Genomic DNA, 26,233 nt, shown 5'->3' with positions numbered 1-26,233 from the left:
TTCCTGTTCTAGTTTGCCTTGGTTTGCTCTGGAGCCTCCATCCCGCCCAGGTTGGTCAGAGCTGGGGATGCTCAGAGCTGTTTCTCCCCTACATTTTGTGGGTGGCAGCAGTGTGGGTGCTGCAGTTCCCCTCTGGCTCTGGAGGGATCCCTGGTTTGGGGGTACCTGTCCTGGCTGGGGCTCAGGTGAGGGGTGCATCACTCCTGCCTTCATTCCTGGCTTTAGGGACACCCCAGAGTGGCATTTCTGGGCCTGGATGGTGTCAGTCAGGCAGAGGCTGAAGCCTGGAGCAGTGAAATGCCATCCCTCCCCATCAGGGGACAGGGAGAGGGGGAGCAAAAGGCAATCGAGATCTTCTTAATTACATTTGCATATGCAGCTGTTCAAACAGACTGAACTTCATCAGAGCCTGCTCATACCTAGCAGGAGATTTAGAGCAGCTGTTGTCAGCCCACGGAGTGGGATCCTGCAAATCTGGTGCTAAATAAGCCCCTGGGCACCCTGCTCACCCAAGCTGCCCATCACTGCAAAAGGCCAAGCAATTAATTGGATTTCAATATTGAGAAAGTGGAATTGTGTGAAACATCCGAGCGTGGCTGCTTACAGCTCGGTTTCCAAGGATACGTGTTGCAGAATTAAATCATTAATTTATATTTCTGAAAACAGTGATGAAATGTGTTAATTTGTACATTACCAAAGAGGCTCAAACTTGCCTCCTTCTGCCTTTTCTTTCCTAATATGCTCAATGACAAAATAATTGCTCTCCCTGATCTGGAGCTGAAATCCATCGGTGCTCAGGCTCGGGGATTTCGTGCCACATTCAAACCCAAATTAGGGGGGAAATCATCTGGGTTAAAGGTTTGTAGTGATTCCTGCAGACTGAAATTCTGCCTTCATATTTGGCTCCTGAATGCTGAGCCTTTTGCAGCCTTCCTTGGGAGTGTTACCCTGGATCCCCTGAGCCAGAGCTGGGCTGAGCATGCAGTGCCCGGGCAGGGCGTTCCAGCATCTGGAATTTTGTGCTTGGCCAGGGCAGGGAGAGGGGCAGCATCTGGAATTTTGTGCTTGGCCAGGGCAGGGAGAGGGGCAGCATCTGGAATTTTGTGCTTGCCCAGCCCAGGACAGAGCGAGGGGCAGCATCTGGAATTGTGCTTGCCCAGCCCCGGGCACTGCAGGGCCACAACAATGCACGAAGGATGTGGTCAGGGGGAAATGAGGCTGCTGGGGACAAGTGGTTGTGTTGTCTCTTCAGGGCTCTGTGAGATGTGTGGAGGATGCTGATCCCAGCAGAACCCAGGGATATAAATCAACAGGGGCTGGGATCTCAAACACTTCTTGTTTTGCAGAAGTGCAGTGGGACTCCTGCCGTGGTTCCAGTGGGCTGAGGAGCGGTGTCCTCATGGGGAGAGCAGCAGGAAAGCCCTGCCCTTGTGAGGATTGGTCAGCTCTGCTGTTGCTTCAGGAAATGTCCTGACTTAAGGTGAAAATTAAGATTTTTGTGCAGCCTGGGGCAGATCCCTTTAACGTCACTGTTACCTGGGCTGCCTGTCTGCTCGCCCAGGCTCCAGGTGGGCTCTGCACCCCTGGCTCAGTGTCACACACAGGGGAGGGGTGCTGGGTGTCACACAGGGTGACAGGGCTCACACTGAGGCTGCTGTCCCATCCTGGAGCTGCTGTTTGCAGTGACCTTGCTGGGGGAAGCAGAGCAGTGACCCTGGAATGTCACAGCTGTCTGTGAGCCCGGCTGGGTGCTGGTGGCAGGAACCAGCTCTAGGCTGAATGTGCAGCCTGCCTGCTTCAGGAACTTCTCTGCAGGATGCTCAGCCTGTGCCAGTGGCCTTGGTGTGACATTCTGGGGGGGCTCTGGGCTCTGTGAGTATGGAGCTGTGGCTCGTGGGGCATGGCTGCATTGAGGTTGTGTTGTACCACAGATGGATTGGGACACTCAGTAGCTCCTCTGTAATACTTATCTCCTAAATATTCAAAAATCCTGCACCAGAACATCTCTCTTTTGGCAAGGAAAGCAGTGCCACTGGCTCTGTTTCAGTGGAAGCTTCATTTTGCAAGCCATGCTTTCTGAATCTGCCTGGTTATTGCATTTATCTGCGAGGTGCATTGGGAAAACTGGGAAAACTTGGCTACAGTTTGCAGCAGCCTTTTCAGGGAGGTGCTGTGGGCTTGCACCTCACCCCGGGGTTGTTGTGTGCCTGATAATTAATTGTGATTGTCACTGTGGCTCCTGGAGCTGAGGGGAGCAGGGGATGGTGCAGGGTGTCCCCAGACTCTCCTCTGTAAACATCTTCCTTTTGTCAGGAACCTGAAAGAATACACTTATTTTAAACTGCTAGCTGCTTCCACAGGGGGACAGTTTTATAGGATACAGACAGTGCCTGCTGGGATTTTTATGGCCTATAGTGTTCTCAGCAAATGGTTTTGAGCACAAGTTGGCTGGGCTGGAATGACCTTCTCTTGTTCATTAACTGTCTGTTGAAAAATCTACGTGTGGTGGTAGCCAGAGAGCCCTGATTGGGGTTATTTTAGGTGGTGCAGGGAGGTCTGGGCCTTTCCTTCCCTCCTCATTATCAGGCAGCAGAGGCTGCTCAGGGCCTGGTTTATTTACCTAATAAACTGCCTCTTTATCGTCTAGGAAATGCTCACATTTTTCAGCCAAGAAATCCTAGTAACAGGCAAACAGAGGTCTAGCAGTCAGGTCTGGGGAAACAACACGCTGAAGGTCAGCTAATATTGCTGTTATTCTCTGTCCTGGTGGCCATGACAGCAGGGGGGGTTTATTTGAGGATCCCAGACTCGGAGTCATTGTTGGTCCCCGAGCACGGGGGGCTGTGCCAACACTTGGGATATTAATGCATTCTGCAGATCAGTGAATGAGGAATTCCTCCACACTCCTTTCTTTGCAGAAAAAGGGAAAAAATCCCCTTCTCCCCCTTCCCCCTGCTCCCCACACTTTGTTTGCCGTGGCTTTGTCTGCAGGGTGATGCTGGGCATCCCTAATGAGGCTGGCAGGGATGGGATGGGGATGGGGATGGGGATGGGGATGGGGATGGGGATGGGGATGGGGATGGGGATGGGGATGGGGATGGGGATGGGGATGGGGATGGATGGAGAAGGGGATGGGGATGGGGAAGGAGATGGGGATGGATGGGGATGGGGATGGGGAAGGAGATGGGGATGGATGGGGATGGGGATGGGGATGGGGAAGGGGATGGGATGGGATGGGATAATGGGATGGGATGGGGTGGGATGGGGATGGGGATGGGAATGGGGATGGGATGGGATGGGATGGGATGGGATGGGATGGGATGGGATGGGATGGGATGGGGATGCCAGGGATCAGAAAAAGGAATCTGGGCAGGTTTTTTCTATATTCCTTTTCCATAGCAGGAATTGTACTTAGATATTTTTAATATATTCTTTGATCCCTGATGGAAATGTTAATGAGACAAAAACTCCTAAAGAGCTCTCCAGACACTGCCCTGCTTTAGAGCAGGGTGGAGTGAAACACAGCCCTTGCAAGGGCTCCTGACACACAGGCAGCCCCTTTGTTCCCTCCCTTCTGTCCCAGGGACAGCCTGGAAGTGCAGGGGAAGGAGAGGGGCTGGAGAGGCTCAAAGTGCAGGGGAAGGAGAGGGGCTGGAGAGGCTCAAAGTGCAAGGGAAGGAGAGAGGCTGGAGAGGCTGAATGTGCAGGGAAAGGAGAGGGGGCTTGGAGCTGGGCAGGATTGGGGTGTTACATGGCCTGCAGGCTGAGGTGGCAGCTCCCAGGAGGGAATGGTGGCTGTAGGGGGCACCCAGGGGTTTATGGGATGTGACTGAGGGGGATTGACAGCAGACAAGTTCCAGTCTGCTTCCTGCTTGGATTGGCACAGGCACACAGAGCCTGGCTTGAGCTGAGCCTGGCTTTGGCTGGGCCCTGCTCAGCACCTGCTTGTGCTTGGGCTGGCTCACCTGAGACCCCCAGATGAGGGGGGCAGCCCATCTCCTTTTGATGCCTTCATTCAGCATTAGTCAAGAAAGAAATGGGGATCAGGAAGGCAGGAAATGTGTGATTTCTGCTCTTGGGTCTTCAGAGACTCACAGAAGGGTTTGGATTGGAAAGAGGACCTTAAAGCCACTCAGTGCCACCCTTGCCATGGCAGGGACACCTCTCACTGTCCCAGGGACACCTCCTACTGTCCCAGGTGCTCCCAGCCCCAGTGTCCAGCCTGGCCTTGGGCACTGCCAGGGATCCAGGGGCAGCTACAGCTGCTCTGGGCACCCTGTGCCAGAGCCTGCCCACCCTGCCAGGGCACAGTTTGTTCCTGATTTCCCATCTAACCCTGCCCTCCTTCAGCTTGAGGCCATTCCCTGTGTCCTGCCCCTCCAGGCCTTGTCCTGGGTGCCCTGAAGGAGCTCTGAGCTCTCCCTGGAGCCTTCTCCAGGCTGAATAACCTCAGCTCTCTCAGCAGGAGCACTCAGCCTTGTGCTTTCCCTTCAGAGCTGTCCCACCATGCAGATGAGCCCTTCCTCAGGTTGCCCATGGGGTTTGTGCCCTTTGTCCGTTTGGTACCAGGGTGAGGCCATCCCTACTGGAGGAGTCTCTTTGGATGGAGCTAGATGCACTTCAGCAGTCGTGAGCTGTCTAATTCTTGCATAAGGAACTTTCTTTGAGAAGTATTTTTAGAGACATCTCTGATAAAAATACCCCAGGTAGGAGGAAGATCTCTTGGCACACTCACCTTCTCTAAAGTGAGGGGGTTTCACCTTTCCTTTCTATAGATCCAGAAAAGGGGGGATTGTAATGCTTCAGATCATGGGGGCTGCTGAATAATGCTGTGTAATAATAGTGCTGTGCAATAATAGTGCTGTCTAACAATAGTGCAGTGCAGAAATAGTGCTGTGCAATAATAGTGCAGTGCAGTAATAGTGCTGTGTAACAATAGTGCTGTGCAGTAATAGTGCTGTGCAGTAATAGTGCTGTGTAACAATAGTGCTGTGTAACAATAGTGCTGTGTAACAATAATAGTGCTGTGTAACAATAATAGTGCTGTGTAACAATAGTGCAGTGCAGTAATAGTGCTGTGCAGTAATAGTGCTGTGTAACAATAGTGCTGTGCAGTAATAGTGCTGTGTAACAATAGTGCTGTGTAACAATAGTGCTGTGCAGTAATAGTGCTGTGTAACAATAGTGCTGTGCAACAATAATCCTGTTAAACTCAGAGTCCTTTGTTCCATGAAGTGTCACAGAGCCCTGTCTGGAACAGCCTCTCCCAGAACCTGTCGCTCCTCACGGTGCCATGAGTTGGCAAAAAGTCAGGATTGTGCCAGCTCTGCAGGCAGGGAATGCCACCCTCAGTGCCTGTGCCAGCTCTGCAGGCAGGGAATGCCACCCTCAGTCCCTGTGCCAGCTCTGCCATCAGGGAATGCCGCCCTCAGTCCCTGTGCCAGCTCTGCCATCAGGGAATGCCACCCTGAGTCCCTGTGCCAGCTCTGCCAGCATTGCAGGCGGGGAATGCCAGCCTCAGTGCTCTGCCAAGCCATGGTGAGTGCAGAGAGGGGCATCACCTCTCTGCCATGGGGCAGCCAGACCCCACAGGGGTCTCAGAGCCCAGGTGCCCAGAGCTGTCACATCAGAAGAGTTGTTTCAGCACGAGCTGCTGCCTTGCCAAACGCTGCTGCAGCCTCTCCCCCTGTACAATTTTATCAGAATCTCCCTCTCTGGCAGGGGCAGAGCTGGTGGAAGTTCACTGGGAAGGGAATGCTGGATGCTGCCAGGGAGGTTCCTGCCTGAGCTGGATCCTGGAGCTGATGATCAATGTGCTCTATCAGGGCCCGGGGATTTGGGGTGTGAATTTCCCAGGGTCTAATCGTCTCATAAAGCTGCTGAGTGTGACTCCTTCCCCAGTAATCTGCTTAACTCAGTCACTTACCCCTCCATGGAGAATGCAGCTCCCAGGCTGTTTGCATGACAAGCAGCCCAGGATTGTCTGGGCTCGGGGAAGGTGCTGGGAGTTGATTGGAGCAGCTGGAGCTGCTGCTGCTTTCCCATGTTCACTGGCAGCATTTATGGGCAGCCCAGGTCCAGGCTGCACCATGTGTTTTGATACCTAAAATACTTAAATTAAAAAAAAAAAAATTGGTTTGCCTTCCAAAGGGTGCTTTTCTCCACCAAAACTAATCTCGAGGGAAAATGAGGTTTAGTAGCTCTGGAATTATTGGATTTGCAGATAGAAAGTGCTGTGTTAATGGCAGCTACTGACTGATGACCAAAGCAGCTAACTGGGAGATGTTCTTGGCAGCTGGTCCTGCTGCAAACCTCCCCTCAAAGCCATGAAAACCACAGTGAACAATATCAAAATAACAAAAAAAAAAAGCTGCTAGTAAGCAGAAATTAATCACTGCATCCACCTCATCATTATAGAATTAAGGATGCTCCATTAGAAGTGTTCCCTTTAAAATTTTATTAGAATTCCCTCCCACCAGACCTTGATTGTGCTAAAAATAAAAGGATAAGCATCCCTTCATCTCTGTTTTTAATTTGCCTACTCCCAAAGCCAGACCCTGTAAGTGGAATTCCTGCTTGGAGATGGGCTCTGTGATACGTGGCCAGCCTGTGCTGCCTTGGTGGGAGCAGAGGCAGAGAGAGAGGCTGAACACTGGAGGAATTGTGCAGGTTTTATTTCAATTGCACAGGCATATTTGTTCTGTGACTCAGAATGACATGGCTGGCTTAGGAGTGTAATTTTAGCAGAATTGTATCACTTGGTTGGAGTTATTGCTTTGCAGACAGCAGAGTCCTAAAAACAATATGAAATCTGGGGGATAAATTGGGATCTTCCCAGTCAGAGCCCACGTGGAGTCGGTGGGAAGCTTTCCTAGGCAGCATTTTGTGTGCACTGCAGATCCCCATCCTTGGGAGCCCATCCTCAGCTCTGGGGTGGGAAATGGGCACTGGCAGGAGCAGAACCTTCCTGAAACCATAGCTGATCCATGACATCCTCCAGATTTGGGGTGGGAAATGGGGATGGCAGAGCTGCCAGGAGCAGAACCCTCCCAAAGCTGTGGCTGATCTGTGACATCTGCCAGGTCTGGGGTGGGAAATGGGCACTGGCAAGAGCAGAACCCTCCCCAAGCTGTGGGTGATCCATGGCATCCTCCAGATTTGGGATAAGAAATGAAGACTGGCAGGAGCAGAGCCCTCCTGCATCTCTGGCTGATCTGTGGCACACATGGAGCCTCCCAGGAGCAGGGCAGGGGCTGGAGGTCAGCTCAGGCCAGTTCCACATCCATGGTGCTCCCAGCCTCAGGGCAGGGACCTGGGGAAGGGCAGGGTGCCAGGGATTGCTCAGGGACCCCAGCAGTGCCCTGTTCTTCATGCCCAGCAGTGCCCTCCATGCCCAGCAGTGCCCTCCATGCCCAGCCATGCCCAGCAGTGCCCTCCATGCCCAGCAGTGCCCAGCAGTGCCCTCCATGGCCATCAGTGCCCAGCAGTGCCCTCCATGCCCAGCAGTGCTCTCCATGCCCATTACTGCCCTCCGTGCCCTTCGTGCCCAGCAGTGCCTTCCATGCCCATCACTGCCCTTCATGCCCAGCAGTGCCCTCCATGCCCAGCAGTGCCGTCCATGCCAGCAGTGCCCTCCATGCCCAGCAGTGCCGTCCATGCCAGCAGTTTTGGCCTCCCTCCCGGTTCCCGTGCCGGGCACTGTGGGGGACTGTGCTGGGTTAAGCTTTCCCTTTCTCTGCCAGCCCAGGGGCTGCCCCTTATTGTGTATTCCCTTAGTTCATGGGGAGTGTTTGAAACACCCTGCACCTCAGCAGGGCTCAGTCCTGTGGGTGCCAGGGCTTTGTTCCCCGGCCAGCAGAGCAGTCTGGCTCTGGAACACTGTCAGGAGCTCAGGGATTGTGGGCACTGAGGGCTTGTGCCAGTACCAAATTTCTTCCAATGATCCCAGCTCAAACAGTGACATCCAGGGAAATGTTCCTTAAATCCTAATGCTACCTTAAACAGCCAGGGAGACAAAGACTGAGCCCAGTGCTTTGGGGAGGTTCTTCTGGGAATGGAGGAAAAGCCAAGGCTAGAGGTGATTTTGCCTCTCTCCCCCCTTATTTTCCCTGCTGTTCTGTAGTAGCAGGGGTTTGCTTTAACTGTGGTCATCTTTTAATAAATGGAGAGGAAACTGGAAGAGTTTGGAAAAGTCTGGGCTAAGCAAACGCTCCAGAGGGACCTGCAGTGGCAACATGATTAATAATGGACAATGCTGGTAATTCTATCAGAACTGAGCTATTGCAAAAGCAGCTGGAGCATCCTGGCTCTGGGCAGAGCAGCACTCAGACAAATGGTCCAGGGAGATTTGTGTGCCTCCCTGCTGGGGGGTTTCTTCTCCCCCTGCAAGTGTGAGGGGAAAAGCTCTGTAGGTTTAACCGTAGGATTAGACTCCAGGAAAAAAGAAAAAGAAATTAGTAAATCAGGCAGCTAATGGCTTCCAAGTATTTTCATGCTGGTTGTTTGTTTGATACAGGCTTCAATCCTTACACAGATTTTTTTTTCCCTTAATTTTATATATTTATCTTTCTTTTCTGTCAGCCCCCACAGTATCTGGGAATAACCTTAAGGAGCTGAAAAGGGGAAATGTCTCCAAAAGGAAAATATGATGCAAAATATAGAATCCTAGAGTGGGTTGGGTTGGGAAGGACCTTAAAAGAGGGACATCCAGTGCCACCCCTGCCATGCAGGGACACCTCCCACTGTCCCCTGCCCAGCCTGGCCCTGGGCACTGCCAGGGATGGGACACAACAACTTCAGAGGCAACAGAGAAGGTTCCAGCCCGTGCTGCTCTCTGCTGGCTCTGCCAGGGCTCTCCTGGGGCTGCAGAGCTGTGACACTGTGACACAGTGATACAGCAGTGACATGGTGACACAGTGACATTGGTGACACAGTGACACAGTGATACAGCGACACAGCAGTGACACAGTGACACAGTGACATTGGTGACACAGTAACACAGTGATACAGCGACACAGCAGTGACACAGTGACACAGCAGTGACACAGTGACATGGTGACACAGTGACACAGTGATACAGTGACACAGCAGTGACACAGTGACATGGTGACACAGTGACACAGTGATACAGTGACACAGCAGTGACACAGTGACATGATGACACAGTGACACAGTGATAGAGTGACACAGCAGTGACACAGTGACACAGCAGTGACACAGTGACATGGTGACACAGTAACACAGTGATACAGTGACACAGCAGTGACACAGTGGCATGGTGACACAGTAACACAGTGATACAGTGACACAAGAGTGACACAGTGACATGGTGACATAGTGACACAGTGACACAGTAATACAGTGACACAGCAGTGACACAGTGACACAGAGAAGGTTCCAGCCCGTGCTGCTCTCTGCAGGCTCCACCAGGGCTCTCCTGGGGGTGCAGAGCTGTGACACTGTGATACAGTGACACAGGGATACAGCAGTGACATGGTGACACAGCAGTGACATGGTGACACAGTGATACAGTGACACAGCAGTGACACAGTGACACAGTGGTACAGCAGGACACAGTGATACAGCAGTGACATGGTGACACAATGACACAGTGATACAGTGACACCGCAGTGACACAGTGACATGGTGACACAGCAGTGACATGGTGACACAGTATCACAGTGATACAGTGACACAGCAGTGACACAGTGACACAGAGAAGGTTCCAGCCCATGCTGCTCTCTGCAGGCTCTGCCAGGGCTCTCCTTGGGCTGCTGGGCAGAAATCCCTACTGGGGTGGGGCACAGAGCTGTGACATGGTGACACAGTGATACAGTGACATGGCAATGACAGAGTGACAGCAGTGACACAATGACACAGTGACACAGTGACAGGGTGATACAGCAGTGACACGGTGACACCCTGCTGCTGACACCCCTCCCAGGTGTCCCCACCACACTGTTCCCAGAGCAGTGACACAGTGACACAGTGACACAGCAGTGACACAGTGACATGGTGACACCCTGCTGCTGTCACTCTCCCAGGTGTCCCCAGCATGCTGTTCCCAGAGCAGTGACACAGTAACACAGTGATAGTGACATGGTGACACAGTGACAGTGACACAGTGACACAGTGACAGTGACACAGCAGTGACACCCTGCTGCTGTCACTCTCCCAGGTGTCCCCAGCATGCTGTTTCCCGAGCAGTGACACAGTGACAGTGACAAAGTGACACAGTGACACAGTGACACAGTGACAGTGACATGGTGACACAGTGACATGGTGACACCCTGCTGCTGTCACTCTCCCAGGTGTCCCCAGCATGCTGTTCCCAGAGCAGTGACACAGTGACACAGTGACACAGTGACAGTGACACAGCAGTGACACCCTGCTGCTGTCACTCTCCCAGGTCTCCCCAGCATGCTGTTCCCACAGTGATTTCCTCATTTCCTCTGTGCAGCTGCAGGGGCAGTCGGATCTGTCCTGTGGGGAGGCAGAGCAGGGCCCTGGAGTTGAGAGCCCATAAACTTCTCTGCTTTTAGGAAGGCACAGGGATGAAATGATGCTGTGGTTTTTTCCCTCCTCCTCTCTCTTCTTTTTTTCTTTTTTTTTTGACACAAAATGAGAGGGGACCTCTTGCACTGCACGTGCATAAATTGTGCAGGTTTGGCTCTGCTCGAGGCTGAAATTAAAGAATAAAAGAAAATCAAATAGTCATCCTGACACATGAGACAATGCAGTCGTCCAAAACCAAAATAGTTCTGTGTAGTACTCTGCATAGAGGAGTCAGGGATCTGTGTGTGGGCTTTAAAGATGCCTTGCCTTCTTTTTCTGGAGAAGAAACTTCTGTTAACATCTAAATGATGTCAAGAATTCAGCAAGGATTGAATTCCCCACTTTATCTGTATGAAATTTTTGCATTGCTACTGAACTCTGTTATTTTATCAGCCTCCTGCTCTTCTGACTCCATTTTCCAAAAACTTTTAAAATGATTGTGCAAGTCAAACCTAATTTCTTATCACAATTCTTGTGTATATTGGCTCAGTGCTTTGCAAGGGATTGTTTCACCCACCCTGTTTCCCTTGGCATTTCTAGAAGGTTCTTGGAGTTGTTAGCAGCTGCAAATGGTATTAATAAGGAGGATTTGGTTGCTGGGTTCTGCAGTTTTCTCTGCTGATTAGGCTGCATTGCCAAAGGTTGAGCAAGTTTCTAAAAGCAGGATTGTTCTTTGAGTTGTGAAAACACAATTCCCAACAAAACAACAGCTGTATGTGTGTCAAAAATTCTCCAGGCAGGCTGCACCCAGCACAAACTGGGCTGGAACACTGAATCCAAAGGGGTGTTGGTGTTAAAATCAAGGACGTTTCACCTGAGCATTTAAAGATCCAGCCAGGAGGACACCAAGGCTTTTCCCTTTTGCTCAGGGTATGTTTGAGGTGGAAATGCATTTCCCACTCCAGGGCTCTGTCCCTGCTGTGCTGGGCTTCCCAAAGCAGCTTTGGTGGGCTGGAAAGAGCCTTCCTGAGAGCGGCTGGGGCTGTGGGGACAGGGGGTGCATCTTGGGCTCCATCCAGGGACTCCAGGCTGTGGGACCCTCAGCAGCTCCCAAGGGTTCCCAAGGGTTCTCAAGGCTCAGGACAGTGAACTTTGGGCTCCATCCAGGGAATCCAGGCTGTGGGATCCCCCAGCAGCTCCCTGGCTTTCCCAAGGCTCAGGACAGTGGGAATCCATGGAATCCAGGCTCCATCCAGGGACTCCAGGCTGTGGGATCCCCCAGCAGCTCCCTGGCCACTCTGGCTCAGGCAGGAGCCTCCTTGCTGTGTACCTGGAATTATCTCTGAGCTTTCTCCAGGCTCTGCAGCAGATGGACAGAGACATCATGAGCAGAGGGAAGAGCAGTTTGGGCTTCCAGTCTGCATGGACTGGACAAACCAGAGGAGTTCTGGGTGTGTGGGAACAGTTCAGGCGTGCAGTGTCATTAATCTTCATCTGTGGCTTTTGAAATCAGCAGCAGCCAGAGTGTCCCGGACCTGAAAGCCGTGTTTGTTCGGGTGGAATGGATGTACATGGAAGTTTTCCTGAGTGTTTTCACCCCACCAGGGCAGGTTTGTGTCAAGTGGATTGACTGGAGCAACAGTGTGGCTTTGACCACTGCAGCAGCCCTGGTTTACAGGGTCAGCCCAGTGGTTTCATGTTTAAAGTTGTCACACATTTAATTCTTGACTGTTCTGTGCCCATTCTTAATTTCTAAAAAGAAAAAGAAAAGTCCATGCTGGTTTTGAGCTGGAGTTTCTCATACTTAAGTCTGTGTAAAGATGATTTATGGTGCTAGGAGGGCTCCACTAGAAATGCAAGATCTATTATGGAGTGGATTGAACAACCCATGCTGAAATGTTTATTGCTGTCTTCAAAACAGAATTCATCAGGGCTGATGGGGCCTGTCCAGGAAAGAGAGAGGCTGCAGTGCACTGGGGCTAGTGGGGTATTTTTAGTATTTCAATAAAAGATGAGGCTTTTAAAGGAAATCACTTATTGCCATTTTGCAATCAAGAATGCAGGAGTGTTCCAGGGACTGCGAGAAATATGCTTCAAGAATGTGGGAGCCATAAGGAACTAATCATTAACGATTCTCCCGTTTCCACCCCCGGCCCTGTGCTGAGGAAGCCATTTAGGAGCTTTGCAATTTGTATGGAAATCTCAGCCCTGCCGAGCACTCAGCCAGGCAGCCCGGGCACGGGGCAGCCAGCAGAGCCCATTTCCAGCAGTTCCTGCAATTCCTGGGGGAGCAGGGCACTTGGGCAAATGGGAGACACATGGAGCAGCCTTCAGGAGCACTTAATCCACCTTGAATGAGTGACATGAACACAATCTGATCTTTTTGTGTGTTGGTTCTTCTTGCTCAGTGCCTTGTGGGGAGGTTGTCCCTGCAGGATCAGATGGATCAGTAAAACTTTGAGGTTGTTGCTGTTGCTGTTCCACTCGTTTGGCTGAGCTGGGATTGTTTTTATTTCTTGTTTATTTTTTTCATGGGATGCTGGAAACCCTTTGGAAGCATTTTGGTGCTGTGATACATCCATGTAAGCAGGGAGGGAGCGATCCCAGCCCTTGCCAGGGTGAAAAACAAAGGCAGAGGCAAAAGAGAATCCTTTCCCAAGTGATTTGGGGTGATTGCCTGATGGGACAATTTAGTGATGCATCTGAGCAGAGCTGGTGGCTGCCTCCTCCTTCTCCCCACGTTCCCACCTTTTTCCCTGTCTGGCCCTGGTGTCCTGGGGAGGCAGTTCAGGCAGCCACAATGGCACACAAGTGACCCCACCAAAAACAAAGCCAGGGTGTGGGGCTGGTGGCAGATGGACGTGGGCAGATGTCCCTTGTATGCCAGGCCAGCAGAGCTGCCCTTTCATTTGATTCTTTCCCTTTGCCTGTTTGTTTTTACTGGGGAGAGTGGTGCAGGGACAGCTGTTCCCTGCTGAGATCATCTGTCACAGCTTCTGCCTGTCCCCAGGCTGCTGCAGGTAGCAGGGCTGGGCTCTGACCCTTCCTTTCAGGAAAACCCTTTGGAGTTTGCCAGCTGGACTGGGCTGCTGCATGCCCTGCTGGGGCTGGGGCTGGGGCTGGGCAGGGAGGCTGAGCTGGAGAAGGTCCATGGAGACAGGGAATGGGAGAGCCCCAGCATCAGGGCATGGCCCCAGCCCTGGGATTCGCTGGTGAATCTCCCAGGCTGGGGAGTGACACTGCAGTGAGAAATCTCCTCAGTGCTCTGTGGCTGCTGCTGCCCAAGGTCCCACCTGGCTGGGTTTTCCATCAGGAATTTTGGATTTCTTGTGGCCAGGAGAGCTTTCCCTGGCTGCGCTGCACTCCCTGGTCCCAGCTGCTCTCCCCACTTCAGCTCCATGGCACCGTTCATGGCAAACCCTGCTGTTCCTCGTGGCTCATGGCCTGGGGGATATCTTCTGCTGGAGATGGGGGTATCCCAGTTTAACCTGTGCTTTCTCAGCCTTCCTGCTGTTTTTTCCAGAGCAGAAGGGTTCAGGTGACACCTTGGGCTTGGTTGGGCTCACTGGAGTGAGCTGAGTGACCCTCATATGAAATAAGGAATTTTTAGAACCTTTGTGCTCTTTTTTGAGCTGTTTTGTTTCCTTTCTCCTGGGAAGCCTTCTGTGCACATTGAGGTGTGTGACACTTCCACAGGTGCCATTTCAGGCTGCAGTTCTGCTGCTCAGAAATGCTGAATTTCCCTCAGCTGCTCCTGCTCCTGGCTGTCCCTGATGTGAGGTAAAGGATGCCCAGGAGTCTGGAGGAAGGACAGCTGGAAACTGTGGCTGTGTGTGCTTGTTTAATTAAAAAAAAAAAAGGGGAAGAAGAAAAACAAACCACATGCAAAGAAATCCACTAACCACATCTGCCAGTGACCTTTGGGGCTGGAAAGAGTCTGGTGATGGTGTGGGGCCAAGCAAGGAAAGTTGTGAAGTCACTCAGAGGAACAAAAGGAAAATCCATGAGGATGTTTCCAGCTTGGGGCTGGGTGATTGCACAGCTCTTCCCCAGGCCACCCCTCACAACAGGCAGAGGTGGGTTGAGGCTGCCAATTTTGGGTTGATTTGGGGTTTTTGAGATGGGGAAGTGCTGCCTCTCACGCCTGCTCCTGATGCAGTGGTGAGTGCAGGCAATTATTTTATTTCCCCGTGTTTTTGCAGGAGCTGTTCAGGTGTGATTCCTTTAAAGCTCTCTGGTTCAGTCACTGTGGCTCAGAGGTACCTGAACCATTTCTCCACCATTGTCCTCTCCCAGCTACCTGCTGCTATTTAAAGGAGGTACAGATTTAGCTCCAAGTGTTCCCTTTCCCACAGACTCCTCTGAAAGTTGAAACTTGTGACAGTTCAGTTCTTGCTGTGCTCTTGCCTTGCCTTCAGCTCTGAACAAATGTCTGTCTCTGAGCTTCATTTCTGGTGCTTCAGAAAGGAAAATAATTTAAATTTCCTCATTTCCATGGGAAACTCTCCTGCCTTTGAGCTGCCCTTGCTGAGCTCTGGTTCCCAGGGCAGAGCAGGAGCTCAGGGATGGTTCAGCAGACACACAGACAAATGGGGCACCCCAAAGTCTGCAAAGCAGGAGGTGACCTTGCTATGGAGCAGCTGAAACCTGAGCAGCAGCTGGAGGCTGGGAGCAGAGCCCTGAGCTCAGGGTGAGCTTGGGCTTGTGCCACTCCTGAAGGAATTTGGGATTTCGGGGCAGTTGTGCTTGGAAGCAGTCCAGGGCATTACCTGGCATGGGTCTGAGACTTGAAAAACAGATTAACAAAGAAGCAAATGGAAGGGTAACAATAATGGATTACAGAAACACTTCTCTCGCTTGCCTGCCCTCAGCCAGGCTGCACATGGGGCTTGGGAGCCAAAGTTTGGGGTTATTTGATGGCTGAAGTCAGAAAGGTTTGGATAGAAACTCACTCCATGCTGCTTCTGGGCTGGTGTGATGTTTGATTTCTGGTGGTAGGGATGCTTCTCACCCTGCTGGGTTTTAGCTCCACTTTGTTTGCCCACAGACCCTTCTGTCAGTGACCTGAGGGATCTCCAGGCCCTGACCAGAGCTGGTGTTAGCCCCAAACTCATCTGTGCACCCAGAGGGAATCCCAGCTCCAACCTGAGATGACCAAACCCCACAAAAATGCAATTTCTGGCGTGTGAAATAATGTTGACGGAGGAGTTAAAGTGCACAAACAAAGTCTGCACCTTCCCCTCAGATAAATTGTTTTTTCGGGTTAATCTGGCATAGCATGAACAGCTCCAAATGTGCAATAACTCACGGACCCAGAGCCTTTTCATCTCACACAGAAACGACCTGGGCTGTTCTTTCTCCCAAATAAGGAATTCATAATGCAATATTGTTGTTTCCAAGGAGCTCAGCTTTTCTGAGGAGTGCCTTCTCCCCCTCCTCTAGAGCCAATGAAACACATGAACATTTGGAGCCTTTAATAACCTGGCGCAGCCTGCTCTTGATTTCTCTGAGAGCTGCCAATGATTTTGGTGTCAGGGCCGCGAGGTACAACGGCAGTGTTGGATTTCTGCAGGCAGAGCAGTTGAAAGGGAAGGTCAAAAGCAATAAGGGCCGGGTTCCTGGGGTGGGAGGGTGAGCAGCATTTCCCCGGCCCTCTCACCCAAGAAAACGTTTGGCTGTCACAAAACTAATAAAGGAGAACCTCCAGAGAGGTGGGCTCGGAGCTGCAGGTGTAGGAACGGGGCTGTAGTCACACACAAGGCAGCTTAATAGCGTGGGATTTCTGCTCAAGTGCTTCTTAATGCAGCACAAATGGAATCCCCAGCACGGGGAAGGTGTTGGAAGGAAAGGATTTTATGGCTTTTGGGGGAGAAAGGGCTTGGCTCTCCTGTAGGGGACGTAAAGGACAGCGAGATGGATTTCTTGGGGTGCTTGCCATGTGAAAGCAGTGCTTTAGGTATGTGCAGAGGGTTCAGGGCCAGCCTCCAGGCTGGTTCTCTCTGCCTCCCAAAGCAGGGTTTGAGGGGATTTGGGCAGGGTTTCTGCCATATATCTGGCAACACGGGCTTAAAATTAACTCACTGAAACAGCAGATAAAGTTTGGGTTCTTTAAAGCTGTGATATTAAATAGAAGTCCCAGAGGAAAGCAGCCAGGCCTCGTGCTGAAGGTCCCATCCTTGCCCTGCCTCTCTGCTGCCCTATAAAACAACAATTATGTGTTTAAAGTTACTGCTCATGTCCCTTATAAAAGAAGGCTTACTCATAAACTTCTGGATAGACAGTTCTGTGGGAATATAACTTCCTTGGCCTGAACCAAGCTGCCTTTTCCAGATAATGGAATGCTATACAGGCTCTTTAAAGTCTGACCATGCTATTTATTATTATTTTATTATCTATAAAAGACACCAGTGTTGAACCTGGGAGTGACACTACACTCAAATCATCAGGAAAGACAGGGAATACCCCAAGGAGAGCTGCTGTTCCCAGAAATATTCACTGACAGGTGCTGGGGATGCTCAGGGCTTGGTGCAGAGCTGCAGCTCCTCTCTGCAGGCTCAGGGCCAGGGCATTGCCATGGGCACACCTCAGTTTTGGGGTGGGATTTGCCAGATGCAAGTTGGGCATTGCTGAAATGGGTTTGGATGCCGCCCTGCAGCTGCTGAAGTCAGGGCACAGGAGCTGGCCCCACACACATGCACATGCCTTAGAATTCTTTTAATGGGCTGAAATCAGCATTTACTTCAGGACCCAACCTTCACATGGTTGTGTTTGCTGTCTGAATATCTCCAGTGAGGGAATATCAGCAGTGAGGGACCAGCAATGGGATCAGCAATGGGATCAGCACTGGGATCAGCAGTGGGATCAGCAATGGATCAGCACTGGGATCAGCAATGGGATCAGCAGTGGGATCAGCAGTGAGGGATCAGCCCTGGGATCAGCAGTGGATCAGCACTGGGATCAGCATTGGGATCAGCACTGGGGTCAGCAGTGGATCAGCATTGGGATCAGCAATGGATCAGCATTGGGATCAGCACTGGGATCAGCACTGGGATCAGCATTGGGATCAGCACTGGGATCAGCAGTGGGATCAGCACTGGGATCAGCACTGGGATCAGCATTGGGATCAGCAATGGATCAGCACTGGGATCAGCACTGGGATCAGCACTGGGATCAGCATTGGGATCAGCAATGGATCAGCACTGGGATCAGCAGTGGATCAGCCCCTGGATCAGCAGTGGATCAGCAGCTGGAGCACTGCCCCAGAGCCTCTAACACAGGGATTTGCAGGAGCATGGCATTTACTGCAGCCTGCCTTGATTACTTGCTCAGTAATTGCACAGGGATTTCTGCTTCCCACCTTTCCCTGGGATGCAGTTGGCATTTGTATTCCTGGAATGTTTCCTTTTGCACGAGAGCCTTTCCTTTGTTCTCTTCTGACTCCTGTTTACTTTAAGAATGGTTTTGATTCCTGAGCCTCTCTTTGAGGGTTTCTTGTCAGGAGGAATATTTATATTTCATAGCATTTCAGCAAAAAAAAAAAAGGCAAAGCAGGCAGGAACCTCAGAATGCAGAATTCTTGTCAGATCCTATCCACAACTTCAGTGGGGAAAGCATGTGAAACACTCAGGTTTAAAACCTTCAGATCCTTCTAATCTGCTGTTCTGTGGTTCAGGGGGGAAATGTGTGCAGCAGCTGCTCTGTGTGGTGTGAGGGGAGCTTGGGGATGTGTGTGAGCTGGGACAGCCCTGTGCTCCCGGCTCTGTGTGTGTTGGGGACAGCCCTGTGCTCCCGGCTCTGTGTGTTGGGGACAGCCCTGTGCTCCCGGCTCTGTGTGTGTTGGGGACAGCCCTGTGCTCCCGGCTCTGTGTGTTGGGGACAGCCCTGTGCTCCTGGCTCTGTGTGTGCTGGGACAGCCCTGTGTCCCTGGAGCTGTGTGTGAGCTGGGACAGCCCTGTGCTCCTGGCTCTGTGTGTTGGGGACAGCCCTGTGCTCCCGGCTCTGTGTGTGCTGGGACAGCCCTGTGCTCCCGGCTCTGTGTGTGTTGGGGACAGCCCTGTGCTCCTGGCTCTGTGTGTGCTGGGACAGCCCTGTGTCCCTGGAGCTGTGTGTGTGCTGGGACAGCCCTGTGCTCCTGGCTCTGTGTGTGTTGGGGACAGCCCTGTGCTCCTGGCTCTGTGTGTTGGGGACAGCCCTGTGTCCCTGGAGCTGTGTGTGTTGGGGACAGCCCTGTGCTCCCGGCTCTGTGTGTGCTGGGACAGCCCTGTGTCCCTGGAGCTGTGTGTGCTGGGACAGCCCTGTGCTCCCGGCTCTGTGTGTGTTGGGGACAGCCCTGTGCTCCTGGCTCTGTGTGTGTTGGGGACAGCCCTGTGCTCCTGGCTCTGTGTGTTGGGGACAGCCCTGTGTCCCTGGAGCTGTGTGTGTGCTGGGACAGCCCTGTGCTCCCGGCACTGTGTGTGCTGGGACAGCCCTGTGCTCCCGGCTCTGTGTGTGTTGGGGACAGCCCTGTGCTCCCGGCTCTGTGTGTGTTGGGGACAGCCCTGTGTCCCTGGAGCTGTGTGTGTTGGGGACAGCCCTGTGCTCCCGGCTCTGTGTGTTGGGGACAGCCCTGTGCTCCTGGCTCTGTGTGTTGGGGACAGCCCTGTGTCCCTGGAGCTGTGTGTGAGCTGGGACAGCCCTGTGCTCCCGGCTCTGTGTGTTGGGGACAGCCCTGTGCTCCCGGCTCTGTGTGTTGGGGACAGCCCTGTGCTCCCGGCTCTGTGTGTTTGGGACAGCCCTGTGCTCCCGGCTCTGTGTGTTTGGGACAGCCCTGTGCTCCCGGCTCTGTGTGTGCTGGGACAGCCCTGTGCTCCTGGCTCTGTGTGTGTTGGGGACAGCCCTGTGCTCCTGGCTCTGTGTGTGTTGGGGACAGCCCTGTGCTCCCGGCTCTGTGTGTTGGGGACAGCCCTGTGCTCCTGGCTCTGTGTGTGTTGGGGACAGCCCTGTGCTCCTGGCTCTGTGTGTGCTGGGACAGCCCTGTGCTCCCGGCTCTGTGTGTTTGGGACAGCCCTGTGCTCCCGGCTCTGTGTGTGCTGGGACAGCCCTGTGCTCCTGGCTCTGTGTCCCTGTGTCCCTCAGCTGGGACAAGGACAGCACTTGACCTTTTTGGCTTCAGATTTTTTAATTCCAGTCTTTTCCCAGGGGTTGAACAAGCTTTGTTTCACTTTGCTGTCCCCTCTCTCAGTGTGTGCCCTGCAGTTCCCTCCCTCTGCACTGCCCATCAGCGATCCTTTATCAGCCTTCCTGCTGGGGATAATTTGGGGTTTATGTGCAGTTTTTCTTGGGACTTGTCAAAGAATAATTACACCCCATTAACTCCCCCCTGTATCATTAGTAATTCACACCTAGGGAGTATTTTCCAAGCAGCTGATCTCGGTTGTCTCTTAATTGCTGCAGTCCATAAACTCTGTTACACTGAAACTGTGTGAAGGATTTGCACCCTCTAAAACTTCTCCCTCCAGTGCAAAACATAACAGAGAATGGGAATGTGGCAGCTTTATCAGATCTTACTTATTTAGGCAACTTATTTGCTTCTGGCTCTGTGGAAAACTCTAAAATGTATGTTAAGGTGTAAAAAATTTGAGACTGAAAGGGTGAGGAAGTTGTGGCTGCTCAGCCTGGAGAGGAGAAGGCTCCAGAGAGAGCTCAGAGCCCTTTGCAGGGCCTGAAGGGGCTCCAGGAGAGTTGGAGAGGGATTGGGGACGAGGGATGGAGGGACAGGACACAGGGAATGGCTCCCACTGCCAGAGGACAGGTATGGATGGGATCACAAATGGTTTCAGCTGAGCATAAGAGAAAAAAATCCTGCTGGTGGCAACTCTTATTTCCCTGGAAAAAAAAAAAAAATCCTGGCCCCCTGGCAGAGAATTAGTTTCTGCACAGAAAACATGACACTATTTACAAAAAGCAGTGTCTAATATCCTTTTCCAGTGTGGAAGGAGGAGTTTATTTCAATACATCCTTTTTTAATTGCCATGAGCTGGACTTGTAAATACTGTGAGTGGTTGAGTAATAGTCCTCAGTGAGCAGAGAGAGGAAGGGACAGGTTTTCCACTCTTGGAAGCCTCTGCATTCCCTCAGCTCGGGCAGGGAGACTGCACACAGCAGGTACTGAACACCAATGAAAGCCTCCTAATTAAAAGATCATTGAAGGCCAGGGGATGCCCATGGGGGTGATGGCGGTGCCCAGCACAGGGATCCAGCTGGGTGAGGAGTTTGTTTATTGGGGGTGGTTTGGGAGGTGGATCCAGGGTGTTCTCACTCAAACATTTCTTCCTTTCCTCTAAAAATGGGAGAGAAAGAGGAGGGTTAAGGGGAGAAATGGGGAATTAAGGAGAGGGGAGGGATCCCATTTTGTACAATCTCATTTGTCGTTGACCTCAGCTGGGTTCAGTGGGTTTGGGGCAGGATGGGGCATACAGAGGTGGGGCAGGGCACTGTGGGGTTCTCTCAGGGCTGGATGATCCCTGTTCCCCAGGTCAGGTCCATGCCTGACAGCCCAGCCCTGCACAGAGTTCTGTCTGAAAGCAGGAGTACTTTGTGTTGGAAACAATTTCCTGCTGCAGTGTGGATTTCCTCCTGGATAATCCTTTGCCCCAGTGGGATGGTACAGAGGGATTCCAGCAAAGCTCAGCTGGCCTGGCTGTGAGTTAAACACATCCCTTGGTGTTTCTGTGGCAGATGTGCAGGGAGGAAGGTACCCCACAGCCCTGCTGGGAAATTCTGATTTGTGGGGTCGGGAAGGGAAGGAACCCCTCTGCCAATGCGGGGTTTGGGTCCAGGTCTGTGCTCAGGTCACCAGTGCAGGCCTGTGGGGGTGAGCAGGGGGAGGAGGAGGAATTGAATCACAGAAATGCTGAGCCTTGCTGTGTCCCTGCAGGGATGCTGGTGGTGATCGTGCTGCTGCTCATCGCCATCGCCGTGGTCGCGCTCTGGCCCACCGGGTAACCCCGACCCTGCTGGGGCAGCTGCTCCAGGGGAGCCCCAGGGCTCGGGCAGGGACCTGCTGAGGGCAGGGATGAGCTCCATCCATCGCTGGGAACAAACTCCACAGCTGGGAATGACCCCACTGAGCAAACTGAACAGCTGGGAATGACCCCACTGAGCAAACTGAACCATCTCCACAGCTGGGAACGACCCCACTGCAGCAGCCTGGACAAACCCACAGCTGGGAACGACCCCACTGCAGCAGCCTGGACAAACCCACAGCTGGGAACGACCCCACTGCAGCAGCCTGGACAAACCCACAGCTGGGACTGACCCCACTGCAGCAGCCTGGACAAACCCACAGCTGGGACTGACCCCACTGCAGCAGCCTGAGGCAGCCCCACTCTCCTTGTCCAAGGAGCTCAGTGAGACCTGCAAGATTTCAGTGGGAAAGGATTTCATCCCATTAACAGGATTTCATCGCACTAACAGGATTTCATCCCACTCTTCCCACCTTCCCCTGGCTCTCAGGCAGCTGCAGCTGTGGGATGGACCCACCTGTCCTGCGCCTGGGCCCAGCTGGTGCTGCTGCCCTGCCCATCTCCTGAGCTCAGACATGCCAGGGGCTCCAAACACCGAAATGCAGGAGTGCTGTGGAGAGCAGCCACGTTCCCTGCTCTGGGATCCCTCCTGCAGAGGGAAATGCTCCACTCAGGGCATGTCCTGGGGAGTGGCTGCCTCTGGATTCCCCCAGGATGGGAAGGGACAGCCCTGCAGGAGCCCCTGGGCTGCACACAACCATGGGGACTGGGTCAGTGCTCAGCCTTGGGGAGGCTTGCTGGGGTATTGATCCCCAGGGATGGTCATTGGTGGGTTATTGATCTCCAGGGACAGTTATTGGTGGGTTATTGGTCCCCAGGGATGGTCATTGGTGGGTTATTGATCTCCAGGGATGGTCATGGGTGCATTATTGATCTCCAGGGATGGTTATTGGTGGGTTATTGATCCCCAGGGATGGTTATTGGTGGGTTATTGATCCCCAGGGACGGTTATTGGTGGGTTATTGATCTCCAGGGATGGTCATTGGTGGGTTATTGATCTCCAGGGACGGTTATTGGTGGGTTATTGATCTCCAGGGATGGTTATTGGTGGGTTATTGATCCCCAGGGATGGTCATTGGTGGGTTATTGATCTCCAGGGACGGTTATTGGTGGGTTATTGATCCCCAGGGATGGTCATTGGTGGGTTATTGATCTCCAGGGACGGTTATGGGTGCGTTATTGATCTCCAGGGATGGAGTTACTGATCTCAGATGGGAACTGAACAGCAGCAGGACTCAGCCCAGCCCTGTGAGAGTGAGAGCTCTGCCCTTGTGTGCTCCCCAGAGGCTCTGCCAGCCTGGCCCTGGGAGATGCAGCACAATTAACATCCTCACTGAGCTCTGGCTCTTCCTTTGACAGCTTCTCACACCCTTCTACAGCTGAGAGAAAGGATTACCTGTTTCAAAACTAATGAAAAAGAAGTATTAAATGTTTGCTTCTGGCCAAGAGAATAATTATTTTGTTACACATGTCAGTTTGATTTCAGGATTAATAGAGCAAGCAATAAATACTGATTAAAGCTGATCCATTTCTATACAGTTTCTCTGCCTGGGGTTTTATTGTTTCCTCCTATCTTGTGTTGTCTGTGAATGATTTATCCAATGCTGCCATGTCCTAAGAGCTGGTCTGGAGAAGGAAATAAGCAATTTCTGTCAGACTTTGTGTGTATTATGGCAGATCTGCCACTCTTGCAAGGTCTGGCCCTCACCTGGGATCCCAGGGATCCAGAGCTTCTCTTCTTCATCTGTCACAGGTGGTGCCATGTCCTGCAGCTGTGGGAGCTGTCCGCTGGATCCAGAGAGATTTCCCTTCTTTGTGCTCCCAGGGAGGGACAGGAGAGAGGAGCCTGGGGAGAGAAAGGCCCAGAGATGCAGCTTCAGCCAGGGCTCTGTGCCCATCCTCAGCCCTCAGAGCTGGAGGCTGGAGCTCCTCTGGGGCTGTCTGTGCTCTGCTGGAGGAACCCTTGGAGCCTTTCCAAGTGCAGCCCAGGCTGTGCCTGCTCAGGGATGTTTCACCTCGGGGCTGTCAGCGAGGGCAGGGGCAGGCAGGGCTGTTTGATGTGCTCTGGTTTTCCAGAGGACAGGCAGGGGTTTCATGAGTTATTGCTGAAGTCAGATTAGCAATGGAGCTTTGGGCAGGGCTGCTCCAGCTGGAAGCAAGGAAAGGTTTTGAAGAGGAGTTCTAAATCCCTGCATTCCTACAGCTCTGTGGACACTGGGAATGCTCCTGGAGCTGTTCCTCAGCAGCAGCCTCCAGACCTGGAGCAGGATTTCAGTGCCAGCTCTGGAGCAGCCCCGTGGACCTTCAGTGACAGCCAGAGAGCAACATGGGCTTTGTTCAGAGGAGACCATGGGCCTGGGCTGCTAATTAAAGCTGCCACTTCTGGGCTGCTAATTAAAACTGCCACTTCTGGAGGGAATTAGGGCTTTGTTTGAATTCCCAGGATGCACAGGATGGATGTGGAACTCACCCTGGTCAGTGTTCCACAGCACTTTGTTCTGACCCAGGCTTTCAAAGCTTTTCTGACCCACTGGGTCCTCCAGCACATTTTTCTGTGAGCTCCAGGGAAGTGTGGAAACAGCAGGAGCTGCTCACTGTGCTGGCCACAAAGGGGTTCTCAGCCTTGCCCTTTAGGTAGCATTTAACGTGTCGTGTGGGTGAGGAATTTGATTAAAAAGCAGTGGGTTTGGCAGCACTCTGCTGTGTGCAGGGAAGCTTTTCTGTCTCCCTGCCCCACTAAAGAAAAAGCAAAGTTAAAATACGACAGACACCAGGGTTTGGCTCCCCGCAGCAGTGGAGGAGCCAACCTGGAGTGGCTTCCCAGGCAAAGATCTTCCTGGAATGTGCCCAGAGCCATCCCAGCCTTGGCCTTCCCTGCCACCTCCTCATCTCTCTCCTGGAGTGCTCAGGGGTTCAGCAGCTTCCAGACCAACAATCCCAGTGCTGGGGGCAGCTCTGGTGTGTGCCCCAGGCACCTGGATGTCCCAATGCCCTGGGAGAGATCCCCACCTCCTGCAGGGATCATCCTGGAATGCCGCTGGGCATTTTCCCCTTCCCTGGATCCTGGGCTGAGCTGGGTGTGTGGATGGCTCCTGTCCCACTCTGCCTGCTGGGACCAGGCTGGGTAAACCACTCCAGGTCCAGCCCTCCGTGGGAAAGGCCTCATCCCCTCCTTTCCAGAGGCACCGTGTCACCTCTGCACAAGTGGCCACCTGCAGTCTGGGAGCCCATTTGCCCCTGGGAGCAGAGGGCTGGCACTTGTGACCCGTTTGTCTCTGCAATAAAGATCTGACATTTCCGCCTCTGTCGTGGTTTTGGGTTCATAAATTCCCAGCCCTGCTGAAGGCTCAGGTCAGCTGGGCTGACCCCAGCACTTGGCAGCACCTTTTGCCTGGAGTTTTGTCCCTGGAAGGGTTTTGGTGCCTCGGTTCCCCCCACCTCCAGCTCTCTGTGCTGTCAGCGCCACCAGCCCTTGCCTTGCACCAGTGCTGGCCCCGCTGATCCTGGATGGGGCTGGGGGAGCTGAGGGAGCCCTGAGCCCTGCAGGGTGGGCAGGAGGGGCCAGCAGTGCTCAGCAGCCCCAGGATGGAGCTGGGGGAGCTGCCAGAACCCTGCAGGGTGGGCAGGAAGGGCCAGCACTGCTCTGCAGCCCCTGGATGGGACAGAAATGGGGCCAGAGCGGGGCTGGCAGCTGTCCTGACTGCAGACTTTGGCTGTCCTGACTCCAGGCTTTGGCTGTCCTGACCGCAGACTTTGGCTGTCCCCACCTGTCCCCAGCTCCAGGCAGGGTCCCAGAGGTTTTGGCTCTGTCCCTCTGCAGGGCACAGCTGAGCCCACAGGGGCTGCTGGGGACCCCCTGCCACGCACCCACGGTGACCCCGCTGTCCCCAAGGCCAGTGGCCCCAGCCTGGGGGTGCTGGGCAGGGACAGGGCAGGGACTGCCAGTCCAAAACAGCTGTGCCACCTCAGGCCTGCCTGGGGACACTGACAGAGCCAGGGGTGGAGGGGACACGGTCACTTCCCTGCCCGCATCCTTGTCCCACAGACTCACTGAACCATGGGGTGGGAAAAAGCAGAAATTCCTGAAGATTTTTACAGTTTACAAGAGTTTATTCAACTGGTTTCTGACTTTAGTTCTACCGAGGGGATGCTGAACAGTTACAAGCTCCTTCAGGTCAATTACAGCCAATCTAACGAACAAACAAACAAAAGGGGAAAAAAAAAAAAGGAAAAAAAAGAAACAACTCGGAAAACAATAAGAAAATCCACAACTTCTTCATGTGTCATTAAATATATTCATATATAATAACCATAATATATTAGTATGCATTGTAAAGAAACATCGCCCAAAGCAGTCTGCCATGGTCATAACTAAACAACATTTACAGTTCAAGATATTAACAGAAATAATAAAAAAAAAACCAAACAAAAACAAAAACAAAATAAAACAACCCCAAAAGGAACACAGGTTTGTGAGGGGGTGAGGCGGGGCGGGAGGGGCACGGACACACGGACAAACAGAAACGAGACCAAGCCACGTCTGTGGGGTGCTACAGTCGGTGATGATTGTTTTGGCATTTCAGCTGCTCTCCAAAGCCTCCCTGAAGGCACCACAGCCCCTTCCCTGCTGCCCCGGGGGTGCCACTCCTGTCCCCAGGGCGCTGGGTGGCCCTGGC

At 52.7% G+C, this 26,233-nt stretch overlaps 1 protein-coding gene across 1 annotated transcript in view; it reads left to right on the top strand.

The window, feature by feature from the left end:
* The window catches only part of STX8 (syntaxin 8), a 79,853-nt gene extending 56,800 nt beyond the window's left edge, over positions 1 to 23,053 (top strand). Inside the window, exon 8 of the mRNA XM_058817211.1 lies at positions 21,410 to 23,053. Coding sequence (XP_058673194.1) covers positions 21,410 to 21,477 — 68 coding nt within the window. The 3' untranslated portion in view covers positions 21,478 to 23,053. The remainder of the gene's footprint in view (positions 1 to 21,409) is intronic.
* The last annotated feature ends 3,180 nt before the right edge of the window (positions 23,054 to 26,233 follow it).

Source organism: Ammospiza caudacuta, chromosome 19 (assembly GCF_027887145.1).
Source record: "Ammospiza caudacuta isolate bAmmCau1 chromosome 19, bAmmCau1.pri, whole genome shotgun sequence".
Lineage (NCBI taxonomy): Eukaryota > Metazoa > Chordata > Aves > Passeriformes > Passerellidae > Ammospiza > Ammospiza caudacuta.
The sequence above is the reverse complement of the archived record's forward strand: the minus strand, read 5'-3'. Positions and strand labels throughout refer to the sequence as shown.